Source organism: Trichosurus vulpecula, chromosome 7, assembly GCF_011100635.1.
Source record: "Trichosurus vulpecula isolate mTriVul1 chromosome 7, mTriVul1.pri, whole genome shotgun sequence".
In the NCBI taxonomy this organism is placed as follows: domain Eukaryota; kingdom Metazoa; phylum Chordata; class Mammalia; order Diprotodontia; family Phalangeridae; genus Trichosurus; species Trichosurus vulpecula.
This window is the reverse complement of record NC_050579.1, coordinates 145,301,728-145,319,960: the sequence shown is the minus strand read 5'-3', so window position 1 is coordinate 145,319,960 and position 18,233 is coordinate 145,301,728. Positions and strand designations below refer to the sequence as shown.

General features: G+C 35.4%; 1 protein-coding gene across 1 annotated transcript in view; it reads right to left on the bottom strand.

The window, feature by feature from the left end:
* The window catches only part of MAN1A1 (mannosidase alpha class 1A member 1), a 180,552-nt gene that overhangs the window by 20,037 nt on the left and 142,282 nt on the right, over positions 1–18,233 (bottom strand). Inside the window, exons 7-9 of the mRNA XM_036769288.1 lie at positions 17,139–17,262; positions 11,939–12,032; positions 7,996–8,111 (exon numbers count right to left, since the gene is read on the bottom strand). Of these exons, the coding sequence (XP_036625183.1) occupies positions 7,996–8,111; positions 11,939–12,032; positions 17,139–17,262 (334 nt within the window). The remainder of the gene's footprint in view (positions 1–7,995; positions 8,112–11,938; positions 12,033–17,138; positions 17,263–18,233) is intronic.

Genomic DNA, 18,233 nt, shown 5'->3' with positions numbered 1-18,233 from the left:
TAAATTTAAAGTTTCAAATTTTAAAGATTTCATTTTAAATCTTTGCCCACTTTCCCAACTACACGAATAAATAAATAAAATAAATCTCCAGGATTTTTTTAAAAAAGTATTGAATTATTGTTTTTGGCCCTTGTAATTTTTTGGATTCCAATGCAGCTACAATATCCAATTTAGTCAGCAACCCATCACAGTGAGTAGTCTGAGGCACATGGAAATTGTGACTTGTCCATGATCCTAAAGCTGGCTTAAGAGTCAAAAGCAAAATGGAACCCCAGTTTTCCAGACTATGTACCTAGTCTATTTACAACACCAATCTATTTCTGTGATATTAACAAAAGAATTTTAAAAACATGATCTGAAATTTTATATTGCTAGTTTACTTTGTTTCCAGTCAAAGGTGGTCAGAATATGGTGGGAATGTAGCCAAAGCTATGAGTTCAATCCTAGTTAATTTTGCTCCTGATCCCCAAGATGACCTGATCTTTCTAAGGAGAACCATTGACCATAGGGAGGTTTGTGTGTGTGTGTGAGATGGGACCCATGAAGAATGTTGATGGAGCAGTGCACATCCATCCCTAGGCTAGGAAAAAAGAAAAAACAACATTCAGTGCATAGGTCTTAATAGTGGTAGGTCAGCAGCATCTTCTCTGTATGTGAGATCCAGTATAATGTCATTACAATGAGAAAAAAAATTCGGAAGTTTCCATGTATAGTTCTCATATGTAACCATAGTTTTTAAAAATAAACTATGAGTTAAATTTCTTAACAGGAATATTTTGAGTTTAAAAGTAAATTATATAAATTGTTATAGCAGGCACTGCTTCTTTTTTAATCTTATATTCCTAGTGTCTATCACAGTAATTGGCATATAGTAGGTCTTCTAGTCCAATCCCTTCATTTTCCAGAGAAGGAAACTGAACTCTGAAGAGGCTGAGTAACCTGCCTAAGGTCATACCCATAATAAGTAAGTAGGTTTGGTATTCAAACAAAGGTCTTCTGACTTCCAATTCAGGGCTTTTCCCACTTACATTTCATTGTACTTTTTGTATGTTTAATTGAAATAGGACCTCAGAGAGAGAAAAAGAAAAAAAGAATCCTTGTTCTTAAGGAGGGCAAAATATTATAGAAGAAAAAAATACATACACACACAAACATATGTGTGTATATATATATAAATGCCTTTTGAGTGATGGACTGATGTCTCTATCCATTTATTTGTATATGTATTAATTTATTTACTTATTTATTCTGAACTTGACACCACCACCCCTGTGAATATTTCCATATACAAAGAACAGAAAAAGAGCATTCTGTATGTCAATCAATAAACAACTATTAAGTGCCTATTTCATGTCAGACACTACGCTAAACTCTGAGGATATAGAGTCAAAAGACAGTTTCTTGGCCTCAAAGAGATTACAGTCCAAATGGGGGAAGACAATAAGCAAACAAATATGTACAAACTATATACAGAATAAATAGGAAGAAAATAAGAGAGGGAAGGCACTAGAATTAAAAGAGTTTGGGAACGACTTCCTATAGAAGATGTGATTTTAGTTGGAACTTAAAGGAAGCCAGGGAAGACAGTAGGCAGATATGAAGAGCATTCTAGGCATGGTGGACATGAATCTCATTATGTATAGTTTTACATAAATACTTAAGTATGCATAAAGTATACACAAGGTACTTTTTTTTTTTGAGGAGAAGAAATTAACAGATGGGAGGATCAGGAAAGACATCATGTACGGGGTGACATCTGAGTTGGGCTGGACCTTCTAAGAGGAGGAGGAGGGGAGGAAGTGCATTTCAATAATGGGGAGCAGACAGTGCAAAGGCATGAAATGAGAGACAAATGTTCTGTGTGTGAGGAATAGCAAAGAGGCCAGTTTGGTTATAATTGAGAGTGTCTGAAAGGGTGGAACGTATACTAAACCTGGGGAGATTGGAGTTAGGTTGCCAAAAGCTTTAAGTGTCGGGATCTTGCATCTGACATGAATTCATAGGCAGTAATTCCACATCCAGAAAGCACCTCCTCACTTCTGTTTTTCATAATTATTATATTCCATTAAGTCTCAGCTTGGAGGACTCCTTTCCTACGATCCCAGCCCACCATCAATTTGCTGTTACCCTCTTTTCAAATTACTTTGTATTTATTTTTATCACTCAATTCCTTGTATTTAAGTTTTGTATTGTATCACCAAAATAGAATGTAGGATCCTTGAAGGCAAGGACTTTTTGCTTTTGTCTCTGTATCCCTACCTCATGGCAAACTACCTTGAACAAAAAAGATAAATGATTTAGAGCTGGACAAGATCATAAAGGTCTTCTAGTCCAAGCCTTTCATTTTCCAGAGAAGGAAACTGAACTCTGAAGAGGCTGAGTAACCTGCCTAAGGTCATACCCATAGTAAGTAAGTAGGTTTGGTATTCAAACACAGGTCTTCTGACTTCTAATTCAGGGCTTTTCCCACTTACATTTCATAGTACTTTTTGTATGTTTAATTGAAATAGGACCTTAGAGAGAGAAAAAAAAAGAATCCTTGTTCTTAAGGAGGGCAAAATATTATAGAAGAAAAAAATACACACACACATACATATGTGTGTGTATATATAAAAATAAAGATATAAAAATTTTACAACAAAGTGCTATGAAAGTCAAAAGGGAGAGAGTCTGTTAGAAGCATGGGGTGAGAGGAAATTAAGAAAGATTTCGCAGTGTAGGGGAGATTAGAGTTGGACCTTAAGAATGGGTAAGAAATGAAAAACAGAGATTGGGACGAGGGTTAGAGAGGTGACATGAGAGATGTCTGGAAGAGCATGAGGAAAAGGCACAGAGTGGGGAGTGTATGGAGTTGTGCTTCCTGAGTTAGCATATGGTTAAAAATGAGCAATAATGATGAGATAAGGGTGAAAAGAAGATTGGAACCTGAAAGTGAGGCTAAGATGCGAACATTATTTGTTAGACAATGGGGAGGCACTGAAGTGGATGGCTACAATCAGAGCTGAGTTAGGGAAGGCAGCCTGGAGGCAGGACTTTGCCCATAGTAATTGAGTAATTAATACTTTTTTAAAAAGTGTGAATTGAATTTTTACTTCTAGTCAATCAATCAATAAGTGCTTATAAAGGGGCCTACTATGTTCCAAATATTGTGCTAGGCTCTGGCAACACAGAGTCCAAAACAGTCTTGGTTCTCTAGGAAATTATATTTAATCAGAGCAGACAACATGAACACATATTAAGTTGATCCAAAACATATACAATGTAATTTGGAGGCAGTGACACTCAGAGGAGGGGATCAGGAAATGACTCATGTAGGAGGTAGCATCTGAGTTGAGCTTTGAAAGGCACCAGGGATTCTAAGAGGAGAGGAAGAGAGGGCATTCAAGACATGCATAGAGGTATGAAAAGAGAAGATGGAATGTTTTGTATAAAGGTGAAGAAGGCTGTTTATTATGTATCTCCGGGTCTATTTTCTTCATGCTGCACTTAAGTTCATTAAAATGGAATTGAGTTCATAATCAAGATTGGGTAGACACAGAGTAAGCTTATTCTATATTTCCAATTCCCTGACATTTTTATGTATGCCAAATCATAACTAAAATCAAAATGGCAGTGACTGAATGAACAATGCTTATGCTCATGAACTGTGGTTATTCTAATTTTATAGTGGGCTTAGTATTACATTAATATTTCATAGTCTCTTGATATAATGGAACATCTTAGCTGTTTACACTGCTCACAGCACAAACTGCAATAAAGTCCTTCAAGCAGAGACTTGTTCATCATCCAAGAAATTATTCTTTCTACGTAGCAACAGTAATCGCTTGAGCATGGATAGAGAGGCATTCTTGCCCTGTGATAGGTCCTCAGTAAAGTCCTATGCTATTTCTGCCATGATCTGCCATGATTCTGATCAAGTTACCAGGTCCAAAATCACAATGACACCACAACCACAACTGAATTCACAACTGAATCATTTTGTGTGGCCATGGTTTGAATTATTTGGGTCATCATATCATGAAGGTGATTCTGAGTTCTGCAAGGCTAAGGCAGAAGGACACAAACTGTGCTTTTAGCTAGGTTCACCCAGTTGAAAAGGGTCTGGTGACAAACTATGTTGCCTGGGAAGGCGCATCACCTGATGGTTGGCTACTAGATTAATTTTTTTTTTGGCTATGGTGACAAATGTAACAGGTAAAAATACAAAATGGCCCTTGGTCCTGGGTGGTTCCCTCCCACTTCTGCAGTGAGGGTGGTGGGATAGTAGAAAATGGTGGTAAGGGTCTACGAACGAAATAAAGCCCAAAAGAGAGACAAATGGGCATTAGTGATTCCTCACACATCCTGCATAAAAATTATAGGAAATTTATTTCAAATAAACAGATACCATGTATTTTGTGAGTGTATACTATTGTCTCCAGGGCGAAGGTTTTTAACCAAGGGTCCCATGTGTCTTGGAGTGGAAAAAAAATCCCTTTTATCCTGTATATATCACATGTGTACATAACTGTTGTGAGGTTCTTGATGGCAGGGACTATTTTTGCCTTTATTTAACTCCCAGTTAAATAAAGCAAGTTAGAGATGACTTCATTAACCTTTGGTTTCCTTTTTAATCATGTGTATTTTGTTTTATGCATTTAAAATATTATTTCGCGAAGGGATCCATAAGCTTCTTCAGACTGGCAAAGGGGTCCATGACACACGAAAAGGCTAAGAACCCTGCTCTAGGACAAAACACAAACTCTTTTTAACCACTAAATCCTTTTCCAATTTGCTTCAAGGCTATCTTTTCAGACATCAGTGATCAACTTAATGATTAAGTACCTACTATGTGTCTGTGCAAAACGGGCACCATGCTATATGGTAGATTCCCTCCCTTCACGCACCCTTTGTTTCAATCTTGCTGATCCCCATACATCCTATCTCCCATGTTATATCTTACAATTATTAGCTTCTTTCTAAATTTTGGCTGAAGTGCTACCTTCTACATGGGACTTCCTAATCCTATAGTTATTAAAATCTGTCCTCCAATCCTACCACATTACTTTTTATTTACTCTGCATATAATTTAGATTTATGTGTACACATCATTTCTCCCTAGTAGAACCTAAGCTTCTCAAGGGCAATATATATTTTTTGTCTTTGTATCCCTTTGTACCTAGCTTAGAGCTCCTCACATAAATACTTAATAAATCATCATTGAATGAGTGCCATATTTTAAAATTTCTAAATGTGGTGACTAAGAAGAAAGAGTTGCATGTGCTTTCTTTATGAAGCACCATTCCGTGAATGTTTTCATTAATTGACATAGAGCCATATCATGCTGATAATGCCAGTGAGGTGGCAAGGGAATACAGTAATCAGAAGACAGTAAGTTTAAGATTGCAAGAAATGTATTAAAATAAGCAAAACAAATGTACAGTTACGGGACCAAGCAATTGCCAATTTTTATTTTGAAACCGAGGCTAGTGAAATGCTAGGAAATCTGATACAAGTATTTTTTTTTCTTCACTTGCACTCTGAACACCAGAAAGCTCTAAATATAATTCCCTGAAGGCTAATTCTTTCTATTACATTTGTGTCCACCATAATTTTAGGTATATGTCATCTTGACAGTGACCATCATATGTTTTAAGTCCAATTTGGTACCGCTTCTGTTAAGACAATTGCTGCTTCTCAAAACTAGGAGCTTAATTATTATATTTTGCTTCCTTACTAGAGCATCTAATGGATTGAGAACTTGTTTTAACTGTTAAGAGAAACAGGAAACACTTCTGTGTGATTACTTCTTAATGAGTTTTTCCTGTCAATCTGTTCTCTAAAGAGAATGAATTATAAACTGTGGGGGTACAATTCTGGTGATTTGGAACAAATTTTCCTCTAAAATAACTTTTCAAAACTGTCAGGTGTCTTTCTTAGACCATCAAAACAACTCAATTTAGAATATTCAAGCAGGTTACTACCAGAATAATTAGAATGTGGCATAAAGGAAACCATAGGAATTGACAATATGTGAGATTTCTGTATCAATGGTCTCCCAAAGTAATTCGCGAATAATAAAGCCTTTAGTAAATAAGTTATGATGGATTATCTTTTTCTATTCTTCACCAGTGTCTAATGGACCCATATCATTATATAAAGTAAGTTTCTAGATGGTAACCCCTGTGGTCTGTGAACTTAAATGGGAAAAATTTATATTCTCATTTTTTTTTACTAAGTTCTAAACTGAAACATCATTTCTTTCAATTATTTAAAAATGTTATTTTGAGAAGACACCCATGACACAAAAAGATTACAAACTCTTGTTCTAGGTTAAAATTTGGCATCTTGAAATGTAAAGAAGAGAAAGACCAGGACAATCCTCATGGTCACTTAGCTGGATCCTGTGTTCATTAGACCTTTCGTAAATCTTGTTGCAGGATTTCTTGTGGTGCAGATTCTAACCCTGGTCTTGCAGGCTTAAAATTGTACTTGGACCAAAAAGTTGCTTTTCTCTGGTTAATCTAGGAGGAGCTCAGTTATTCATTAGGCTTGGGATATAATCATAAAACTGGATGATCTTGTTTTATTTTTTTATTCAAAGTCATGTTGTGCCTGGGACATGGTAGGTGCTTAATAAATGTTTACTGATTGACTAACATATCAGAAAGTTGACAGCCAACACATATGATTAATTCACAAGGGCAAGTTTTAGTGACATCAGACTGATCATATAAGCATTTTAACAGTGTTTTCCCACTAGGCTGCTTAGACATAGTGCTAAAACAATGGCTACTCAATCTTGGTTAGGTATTCAGTTCTACTTTAGTCAAATTACTACTTTTCCCCTACTAATTCTCATTTTGAATTTCTAAAGATATTCAAGGCTTGAGGAATTCATAGTCAACTGATCAATATTTATGTGATACCTGAAAGATGCCTAGCACTATTTTCCTGTATTAGGAATAACAAACATATTCAAAATTGTGATTACTGACATGATAACCATTTCGTGATTATAACCTAGGAATAGTTAACATTTTGGTAGAGCTTTAGTAGAGCTTAGGGTTTGCAAAGTACTTTCCATATCTAACTTCATTTGATGTTGGTAGCTTTACAAGTTAAGTCTTACTCACTTCATACAATAGATGCATTTTTTAGTTATATGTGAATTATTTTTTGTAAATTAAATGATTTCCCTTTTGACTTTATATTTCAAAGAGCATTAGACCACTTCTTATTTATTTTTGTATTTCCTACAAAGCCACTTAAAGTACACTATGAAAGCCAGCAAGCACTTCCTAAATGCATGTTAAGTTGAATTTCTGATTGATCTTTAATTGGCAGTGATTCCTTGTAGTTTAGCTTTAAACTTCCCTGGCCATCTCTGTCAGCCTCAGGGAAGGAATTTGACATTCACTTCCATCTGTGAACAAAAGTTTAAATGCAATAAGAAGCTCTTTTTCTAAGGAGCCTGGGGGGGAATCCTTTTATAAAATAATCCTTTTCTACTGTAAACAAATTTGCCCTCATTTATCAATTTCATAAAATTTATTTTTTATATACAGATTTTCTTCAAGTGGCAAAGCACTTGCCAGCTTTCAAAGTGGGAGTACCTACCACTCTCAAACTTTCAGATGGTCATTAGACTAATTTTCAATCTTGAGGACTTTATTCAGTCAGTGAACACAGGATCAAGACTCAGTCTCTTCTGAATTTTAATTGTGGCTTGGTAATATAAAAACCTTTTATTCATAAAACAAAGACTGTCTCCATGTCCAGGTATGCAAATTTTAGTTAAGATTTGAAGTGTACTAAAAATCTTAACTGTTCTAAGACTAAATATTTTAAGTGTTATTATTCTAGTAATAAGTATATCAGCCAATGTTGACCTCTACTCCAACGACAACATTCTATAACTCACAAGTATATAATTTCACTTTTTAAAAGAGCAGGTTTAGCAGAAACATTAGAGGTTAGAATTGTATGACAAGATGATTTAAACATTGGGCTTACCTGAACGGCTGCAAAATACATTTTCTTAGCTTCTAAATCTGTCTTGTCTGACATTAGCCATGCCTTCAGCAAATATTCATAAAAGCTATCTCCTAGTCCTCCAACTGATACATGATCTGAAAAGAGAGGGAAGTAAAGAACTTTACAGTGATGCAAACTTCAATTTAGGAAATATACCACAAGTCATCAGGAACAAGAATACCAAATCCTATAAGAATATTCTATGATGAATAACTGTGACTGTCAACTAAAACAATGTATTATTATCAGAACTATAATTCATTGCCATGATGGTTTTTTAAATGTAAACTTGGATCTAGTAGTGGCTTAATCTTAAGTAAATAAAAATAATCTTGTTCTTAACATTCTATCTATATTAAAAAACCAACCCATTTCTCCTCAGCCTTTTCCCAAATTAAATTTGTACCTGCTTAAAAAAAAATCTGAGTCACACCTAAAGCCATGCAGCCAGTCCACAGTCTGAGAAGGGAAGGGAATTTCTGTTGCCATTGCTTAACTTGTGGAAATAAAAAAAATCAAATATTGCTACAATTTTTCTCCATGTAAACCCTTATTTCAAATATATTTAATTGTTCTATATTATATTTTAGTGGATTCCTCCTACATGAATGAATGAGGGCTGGCATGAAGAGAAGGATTACTGGTAGGCTGTTCTATTTCTATAGCTAGGTGGCACAGTGGGTAGAGCACTGGGCAGGAAGACCAGAGTTTAAATCCAGCCTCAGACACTTATTAGCTATGTGACCCTGAGCAAGTCACTTAACCCTATTTGCCTCAGTCTCCTGCTCTGTAACTGAGCTAGAGAAGGAAATGGCAACACATTCCAGTATCTTTGCCAAGAAAACCCCAAATGGGGTCACAAAGAATCAGATATAGCTAAAAAGGCAGAACAACAACAACATTGTATGTATTCAGTTCAGGAACTTCTGCATGGTATCACAGAAACACAATTAATATATGAAGTTTGAGCCCAGGACCTATTGGGGGTAAACTTTCACTATTTATAAAAACAAATGTTTTGGTTTTTAACTTTTAACTCATCCTTTTAGTTTCAGTTTTGTCTGTTCCCCCACTATAAAAAAATGTCCATTTAAAGTATCACCCTTGCAATTCACAGGTAAGTTGATCAGCTGAGGGTAACTTAACTTTGAAATATTAAAAAACATTATTAAATCTTTCCTATGAAATGCTCTGCTTCTTCACTACATGGAAGAGCTGGTTATATGAAAAAAGTAAATGATTATTAAAGTGTGGTTACTAATATATTTTTCTTTCATATGCTACCATTACCCAAGTTATCAAAACTTATAATCAACTTCATGTAAGGACCATACCTACAAAAATGGAAATATGACTTCTGGGTAAGACTTATATTTAGTCAAAAGGCAGTTTTGGTGACTGAGAATCCAAAACAGTGTTAATTTTTTAGAAGTCTGTTTTCAATACTGGAAGGTTTGTTTCTGAATAATAGCTTGAACTGACCTTTAAAGTTTACTAAATTAATCACCATAGAAATCCTTGACATTTGCAAACTAAACAGCCTAACCACAATCTCATCAATAATAAGTCCTGTTATTATAAACATTATTTTAAGAGACAAATCCAATTGATGCATGCTAAAGCGAATCACCGTCCAGTTACTGTCAAAACAACAAGGACTAAATGAATTTACAGGAACAATGGCAACGGTCCAAGCTCTGTACTTCCTAAGCACAGCAATGGTAGTTAAAAACTAGCAAGTCAGAAGCTTGACTTTTTTCACTCTTGGACTGATGTTCCTGAGACTACTACAAACTAGTCTGAGCATTACTTATAGTACTAGTAAGTATTACTTCACCTCCACACAAACACCCACCCACCCACCCCCACACACAAAATGAATATAAACACCTAACAAACATCTTAATATGCAAAGAATAGAAAAAGGATTATATATCAAACTTAATCTCCACCATGTGCTATTTAAAAAAAATGTATCACTGACACAATAGTATCAACTATGGCCTGACTGTATTACCTTGTGATATTTCCTTATGTTCTCCTATGTATATTGTCAATGATTTTTATTAAAATTTTTGTTTTTACATCACCTACATTTTCCCTTTGTATCTCTCTTCTTTATGCCCCCTCCCAGATAGCTATTCTTTATAAACAAAAACAAAGAAGAAGAAGAAAAGAAATAAATGTTCAGCCAAACTAATCAACCAATGTGTTGAAAGTGTACATCTCACGCACTTAGGGATTAAAACAAAAAAGGAATGGCTATATGATTTGATGAGAGAAATTCCTTAAATCATTTTGGAAACTACCATGGTTGGTTTCTCCTTCCTTTTCAACCATGAACATCCTTATATTCGGAGAGAATTAATCACAGTGATAGAAAACAGGAAAAAGTAAGAGGCTGTCTTTTTGGTAATTCAATAAACAGTGGAATCTTCCTCCACTCTGCATTTGGATGATTGTTTTTGTAGACAATGTTTCTGTGTAAACATATTAGTGGACCTAGAAGATAACTCACTGATTCTATCAGTGAGAAAGGATTGCTTATTTCTGGAAGGAACATCAATTTTCATGCCCAAATTCGCTAAATTGGTACTCTAAGAGCGTGAAAGTTAATGTCCTTCACAGAATAGAGTAATTTATTCTTTCCTGATAGGACCAGGCTCCATAAAATTACTCTTAAGCATAGGGTGAGTATTTGAGGATAGAGGTTCCTAATACTTCAAACACAGAAAAGACCATGAGTGAAATGAATTTTTAAAAAAAGAGGCAATGTAATATTTTCTTCTTTCTACTTCTTACAGATTCCATTTGATTTGTGTAGACTTTTTGTAGTCCCAAACATATTTACCAAATGTTTTTATTCTTTAAAATTTTTTTTGGCATCTTTTAAAATATAGTGGATACACTTTCTAATTAATTTACTTACTTGGTTACCAATTTAAGTTAGCAGAAATACATTGCTCTGAAGTTAATATTGTTAATATAGCTCATCATGAATACCACGTATTTCTCTTTAGTTACTGGTGACAGAATAGTCTGTTCCCATGTTTTTAAAAAATTGAGCAAATAAATATAGTAAGATAGATTTACATAGAAGAAAAGGGGAAAGGGCCTATGTGTTCCATTTCCAATTCATATTTTTCTTCATCTATGACAAATTCCCCAATGAAGAGTATTCAGTATGTCAAACAAGAGAGTAACGATTATTCTGTCAATAAGCATAGAGCCTCTTATTGTGGGCATCAAAGGCAACACATGAATCTAGAATATTAGCGACAAGCACAGAGCACTATCTGAGAATAATGATAAAAGAAAAGGAAGAAAATGCTAAAAAAAAAAAAAGGAGAAATAAAACTCATTAAAAAAGACGACAAACCAAGGAGACACAATAAATATTTAACAAACTAAGGAATATTGCAAAAGACAACCTCCTTCATAAACTTCTTAAAAATTAAGCATGAAGCCCATTAATCCTTTACTTCATTTTGTTCATGGGAAAATCCAACCTACCACGGTTTAGGTGATCTGAATTTTTTTTTTAATGAGGGGGAGGGAAAGGAGCAGAGATCAAAGCAAGTTAATAATATAAAGGGAAGAGAAAAATCACTCTCTTCTGACTGACCTCTCCTTTTTTGAAATTTGCATAACAACATTGGCCATTAATCATTAAACATTAAAAATTCAGGAAGTGGGCAATTTTTTATAGCCTAGCTTTTCCTTTTTCATAAGGTAATTTGAATTTTAAAAATCTCATTTAGACTACAAGGTTCACAAACATCCAAATCTGTAGCTTCTCCACATTCCTCTGAACATTTTAACCATTTACAGGCTTTTTCTATCACCCACAGTTTCCAGATCCACCCATGTTAGTCATAGTAGGAGATGAAAATAATTACAAAAATATATGTTCTTGACTTACGTTGACCCCACTGTCCACTGCTGGGATTTAGATAGTTGGGGTAAAGGCCTTGTGGTTTATCCAGCGTGTTCAGAACATTTCGAATTCCAAACACCTAAAACAGAAGATAAAAATTTTAGAATGTCTGAGCTTCAGAGCCAGAAGCAATTTTACAGATCATTTCGTCCAACCTCATTTTACCTATAGGGAAATGAAGGCTTTAAGAGGTAAAGTGACTTGCCCAAGATCATTGGGATCATAAGTAGTAAGGCTGAATCTCTCCTGACTTACCATCCAGTGTTCTTTCCACTATATAGCATGTTTTGATGACAAAAATTACAAAATAAAATTAGTACACAACTCATGTTTTTATTTAAAAATAAATTGAACTTTTGCATTTTTTTCAGGGAAAAATCATTTAAGTAGTATAGAATGAAATAACAAGAATTAAGACCCTGATTCATTCTTAATACAAAAAATGAAAGACACTTATCAATTCAAATGTCTTAATGACAACATAGTTCTATAAGAAAGTTAATTGTCAATTTTGTTTGCATGGTTTTTATTCACATTGCAAAGAAGACTTTATTATGCTACTTTTTTAAAAAGAGAAGATACTGATAAGAAATTGGGCTGAAACAATCAGTTTATTTATTAGCAATGACAAGGGCTGTCACATCATCTGATGTTGACTTAGAATCACCACATTAGTCAATTGTGAGCTTTAAACCTCAAGGTTAACAAAAGGCTAGATTTTCCATCATATGCCATCTTAATATGAAGTTCTTTCACAGATTCAATCGTTTCAGGGCAGAGAGCACAATCATCTGTATTCTATGAAACCAACAATGTCATGTTGTATATAATAAACTGTACTGTGTACAGCTAGTTTCCCTCATGAAATTACTTTGCACAGTTTGTATTAGTTTATGTGCATACATGTTATTTTCTCTTAAAAGTACATACATTCCTTAAGAGTAGGGATTATTTTATTTTTGTTTTCATATATACAGAAACAAGCAAATGGAAAGTGCTCCATAAATGCTTGGTGAATAAATGGATCTGTACACAATGAGAAAGTGTGTGTATGTGTGTGTGTGTGTATGTGGATATGTGTATAACATTGTTGACTCATTCTATGGCCACTTAAACTCCCATATCATTTTCTAATGTTTGATTAACTATAGTTCCTCCATTTTGTGCTCATAAAGTCAATTTTTAAAAACTCAAATGAAAGATATTTATCCCCATTAAATTTTATTTTGTTATCATACATAGTTGGTGGTGCATGCAGGAAAAAAATTCAAATTTAGTTTCAAACACTTAATTGACTGTGTAGCCCTAGGAAAGTCATTTAGCCTCTGTTGGCATCAGTTCCCTCAACTGTAACATAAGGATAATAATAGCACCCTACCTCACAGGGTTGTGAGGATAAAATATGATAAATATTTATAAAAGCACCTGGCACGGTGCCTGGCACATGGTAGGGGCATATTTCATTCCAATGTACTAGGCTTTCAAAATCTTTCTGGATCTTGAATTTGTTGTCCAGTATATTTTAGTCACTCCTGTGCTCCCAGCTTTGTGTCATCTGAAAACTGAGATATTTACCGTTTTCTCAGTTCAAAACAGTGTCAGGCACTGTGCTAAAGGCTAGGGTTATAAAGAAAAAAGAGACGGTCATTATTTTCAAAAAGTTTACATTCTACTGGAGGTTGCTGCTGCAGTATCTCTTCCATTGAGTCTATAAAATCTTTTAGGTATCATTGACTTGTGGCTCAGAAATCACATGTAACTAATCTTTCAGGAACCAAGGGTGTATAAGTCATGTGGGTCAGGTGATCTGAATTCATGAAGAAGAGTTTCTTACTACCTCATTATTTAAATACGGTATCAACTTCCTCTTGACCATTTATGTTCTGCCCTTTCCAGTACAAAGCTAATTCTCATCATGGGAAACAGAAGATGCAAGGCATTTTGCTACACAAATGGCAAAATTTACAGATAGCATAACTGTCAGAATCTGGACCCAGAGTTGGGAAACCCAAGTTCAAATTCTGATTTTGACACTAAATAACTATGTGACTTCTTACATCTCCCCAAGAAGCCCTCAATCTCCACCTTCACCTTACCAGAAACTAAGCCTCCATTCTTGGCTTCCAGTGGCTTTGATAAATAAGCCTTTTGTCTATCTAGAGGCAATATTGCTGCTTACATTAGAGCTAGGTGGCACAGGTCTGTTGGACTTGGAGTCAAGAAGACCAGGGTTCAAATCCTAACTCAGACACTTAATAGTTGTGTGAATCTGAGCAAGTCAGTTAACCTCTCGGCCTCAGTTTCCTTATCTGATCTCAAAGGAGTATCGTGAGGATGAATTGAGATAATATATGTAAAGCACTTTACAAACTTGGAAGAACTACATAAATGCTAGTTATCATAACGATGAGGATAACAATGATGCCAGGGAAAGGGACTACCATGTTATTTCCCATTTCCTGAAGTCTCCCCACCATTCCTTCTTTTCAATCCTTCCATTTTCCAGGTCTCCTTTTTATATATCTTCTCATATTGCAATGTAAGCTTCTTGAAGGAATACTATCTACCTACTGATCGACCGATCGATTGATCCATCCATCCATCCATCCATCCATCCATCCATCCATCCCCACCAATAAGTTTTTTAACCTCTCTGGGCCTCAGTTCCCTTGGCAGTAAAATAAAATGGGGATACAAATACACACAGCATGCACAACCTACCACACAGAATTATTGTGAGAAAAACTCTTTGAAAGCCATGTGAAAGTAGTTTATTATTATTTGTTCTACCACATTATTACTTTCCAAATGGCTTTTAGGTTCTTCTCCTTTCCACATATACCCTGCTCCCACCCCCAGATCCTCATAATAATCTTATGATGTAGGTGGGAATTTTTATTATCCCCATTTGACAGATGAGGAAATTGTAGTAGAGAAGCTAAGTCATTTGCCCCAAGTCATACAGGTAATTAGTGGCAGATCCAAGACTAGAATCCAAGTCTCCTGATTCTCAAATAGTGTTCTTCCTAGAATTTCACTGTCTAGGAATCACTCATCTTGATTCTAGGAAACAGGAAGTCCTCACTGAAATCCAGCCCCACAGCAAACACCTGGTAGACATATCGACCTAGAGGTCCCATCTCATGTTCAATATGTTAAAAACAGAATATATCTTTCCAAGCTTCCTGCTCCAAACTCATTCTTCCTCCAAACTTCCCCATTTTTTAATGCTTTTATAGATATCTTTTAAAAATATCACATAGATTTCCATCTTTATCCCTCTTCCCTTTCCTTTCCAGAGAGCCATTTGTTATAATGAAAAACTCCCCATTTCTATCGATGCTACCACTGTAACTTCAGTGACCCAGGTTCACAAATTTGGGGCCATCTGCAGCTCTTCCCTCTCCCTCACCACTCTACATTCAATCAATTGTGAAGGCTTCTTGAAACTACCTTCACAGCATCTATTCCATCCAACTCCTTCTTTCTATTCACAGGACCATTACTCTTATTTGAGTCCTCATCAAACCATCACCTGCCCTCCAAATTGGTCTCCAAGCTTCCAGTCTTTGCCCTTTTCAATCCATCTTCCACAAAGCTGTCAAAATAATTTTCCTGGGATACAGTTCTAAATCCCTCACTCTCCTTCTCCAAAGTCTCTAAGGGTTGCTTACTCCCTGAAGGATAAGATGAAACTCCATACTCTAGCATTTGAAATCCTTTGCTATCTAGTTCCAACCCATTTTTTTCTAGCCTTATTTTTTATTACTTGCCCTGAAACTCACTCTACAGCCCAGCCAAAAAGGCTTCCTTGAGATTCCTCAAACTCAACACCATCTCCTATCTGTGCTTTGCACAAATTGTCCTCTAGGCCTGGGATATCCTTCCTCCTCACTTCTTCCTTTTAAAGACCCCCTAGCTTTTTTTCAAGTCCCACTCAGATGCCACTCTGTACACTCAAGTTGTTAATGCTCTGTCCTTATTCAAATGACTACACACACACACACACACATATATATATATATATGTATATCTATATCTATCTATCTATCTATCTATCTATCTATCTATCTATCTATCTATCTATATACATACTTGTGGGATTTGGACTCAGGGTGTATTATCTTGAAGTCCAGAGCTTGGTTTAGTATACCATGCTGCCTCCCTCAAATTATAGTTCATTCAGCAGGATAATTCTGGTCAAGGTATTACTGGCAGACCAGGAAGGGTTATCTGGTAAACCTTTAAGTCTGTTGATGCTCTTATTCCCTAATTCTCTTAACTCTTCTTGCTCTAGGGAAGGGGTCTTAGTCTTTTTTTGTGTCATAATCCCTTTTGCAGTCTGCTGAAACCTACAGAACTCTTCTTATAATAATGTTTTTGACTGCATAAAATAAAATACATATGATTACCAAGGAAACTAACTGTTAGCAAATTAAGAGATATAATTTTTTTCCTGTGTAAATTCATGGATCCCCTGAGATCTATCCATAGTGGAGGTCTGTGGACCCCAGCTTAAGAAGCTTTGTTCCAAGGGATTTGCTAGTGTTATTCAAGAGAAGCAGAAGTCCAAAATCTTTGGAAAATTCTTGTGCTTTCCAAAGAAATGAAAAATAGTTTCTTCTCACAAGAAACTGAGGACTGATTAACCAAAAATATCACATTGGTAAATGCCATTTAAGTAATTACTATTTAATCCCCAAATGTGTGTCTCTGCTTTATGGAAATCAAAAGAATTACAGAATTTCAGAGTTAGAAGGGACCTTGGTGGCTACCTAGTCCAAGCCATACCTAAAAGGAATACTGACTACAATATACCTGACATATGCCCAGAGTTCAGAGATGGAGTATCTTGTTCATGGAACAGCCAGGAGGCCACTATTACTGGATCAAAGAATACATGGTGGGGATTAAGGTATAAGACAAAGTTTGGAAATGTAGTGGGGGTGGGGAATAGTTTATGACAACCTTCCAATGCTAAAAAGAGGATTTTGTATTTGATCCTGGAGATGACAGGGAGTCTTCTCTTGTCTTGTATAGATATCCCTAGTTTCTTTAACCCCACAGGGCAGTATGTAAATACTTTTTTAAAGAACAGGATATATAACAATATCCAAAATTCCAGGAAAATTTTGTTTCTAGATTTTGTTGCTTTTGAAATACAGGTTTTGCTGGGGATTCTCACCTTTTCAGCAAAGACTGGATTCCCAGATAAATGGCTCAAATGTACAAACTCCAAATGTAAGGTTCCAAATTCTGCCAGAATACTGCTTCCTCCAGATGCCCAAGGCCAATTTCGACCAATCCCACTAAAGAAAGAGAAGGAAGGAAGGGCATTTTAGGAACCACTAATTCCAGTATTCAAGGTTCTAGTAAAGTTAAAAGAGGTTGAATTAATTTATTCAGTTATTTGTAAATGTGCAAATACACAAACATCTTGGATATGCTTTAACATAATTATTAGCAGGTAAAGGATGTAGGGGGACATTTTCTTTACTTGTCATCCACAAGTCACAACAGAGCTTCATATCCTTTTTCAAAGCTAAAACATAGCCGGTGGGGCTAATAAAATCAGACAGAAGTTGTCTAATCCTCATTGTTAGTAAGCCAGCAACTCATTTAGAAGGTGCAGGTGGTTCTCTTGTGATGTGATGTCTAAAACCAAGTAGAGTTTTTTAAAAATTTTAATTAAATTTAGGTTGTTTTTGGCCCAAACATCAAGTGGAACTTTAAAGACAAGATTGAAAAATAAGAACTTTGTGGTTGGCTAAATTTCAAAGCTTGGCAATTCGACGTGTGCCCTATCACCACAAGAAAAGGTCCTCGTCAGATCAAGGTACATTCTCAAATACTAACTTCTTCTGTTGTTCTGTTTTCAACATCAGCCTTCCCCTTCTTCTCCCCCACCCCCATTTCTTCTTACCTACCTTTTTGCTTCTAATAGTACCTCAGTTCCTGGGTGATTAAATCTATTCACAATAATACAGACAATATCACCCACATGACTTGTGTGCAAATATGTATATGTGTGTATAAATATATACAAAATTTGAGGCAGAAGCTTTTTGAAGTCAAAAGCTAAGGAATAAAAAACACTGATGATTATGTTACTCATGTTTTATTCCCGGAGCAGGAAGTAAAGGAACACTAAAAAAAAAGAGTGAGCAAATTTTTGTTTTATACTAATCCAGAGACATTGTCAAAATCTCTGAGAATTTGAAGGTAACTATATGCCTAACTAGCACAGATGAAGAATGGATCTCCAAATTTTAGGCCAAAT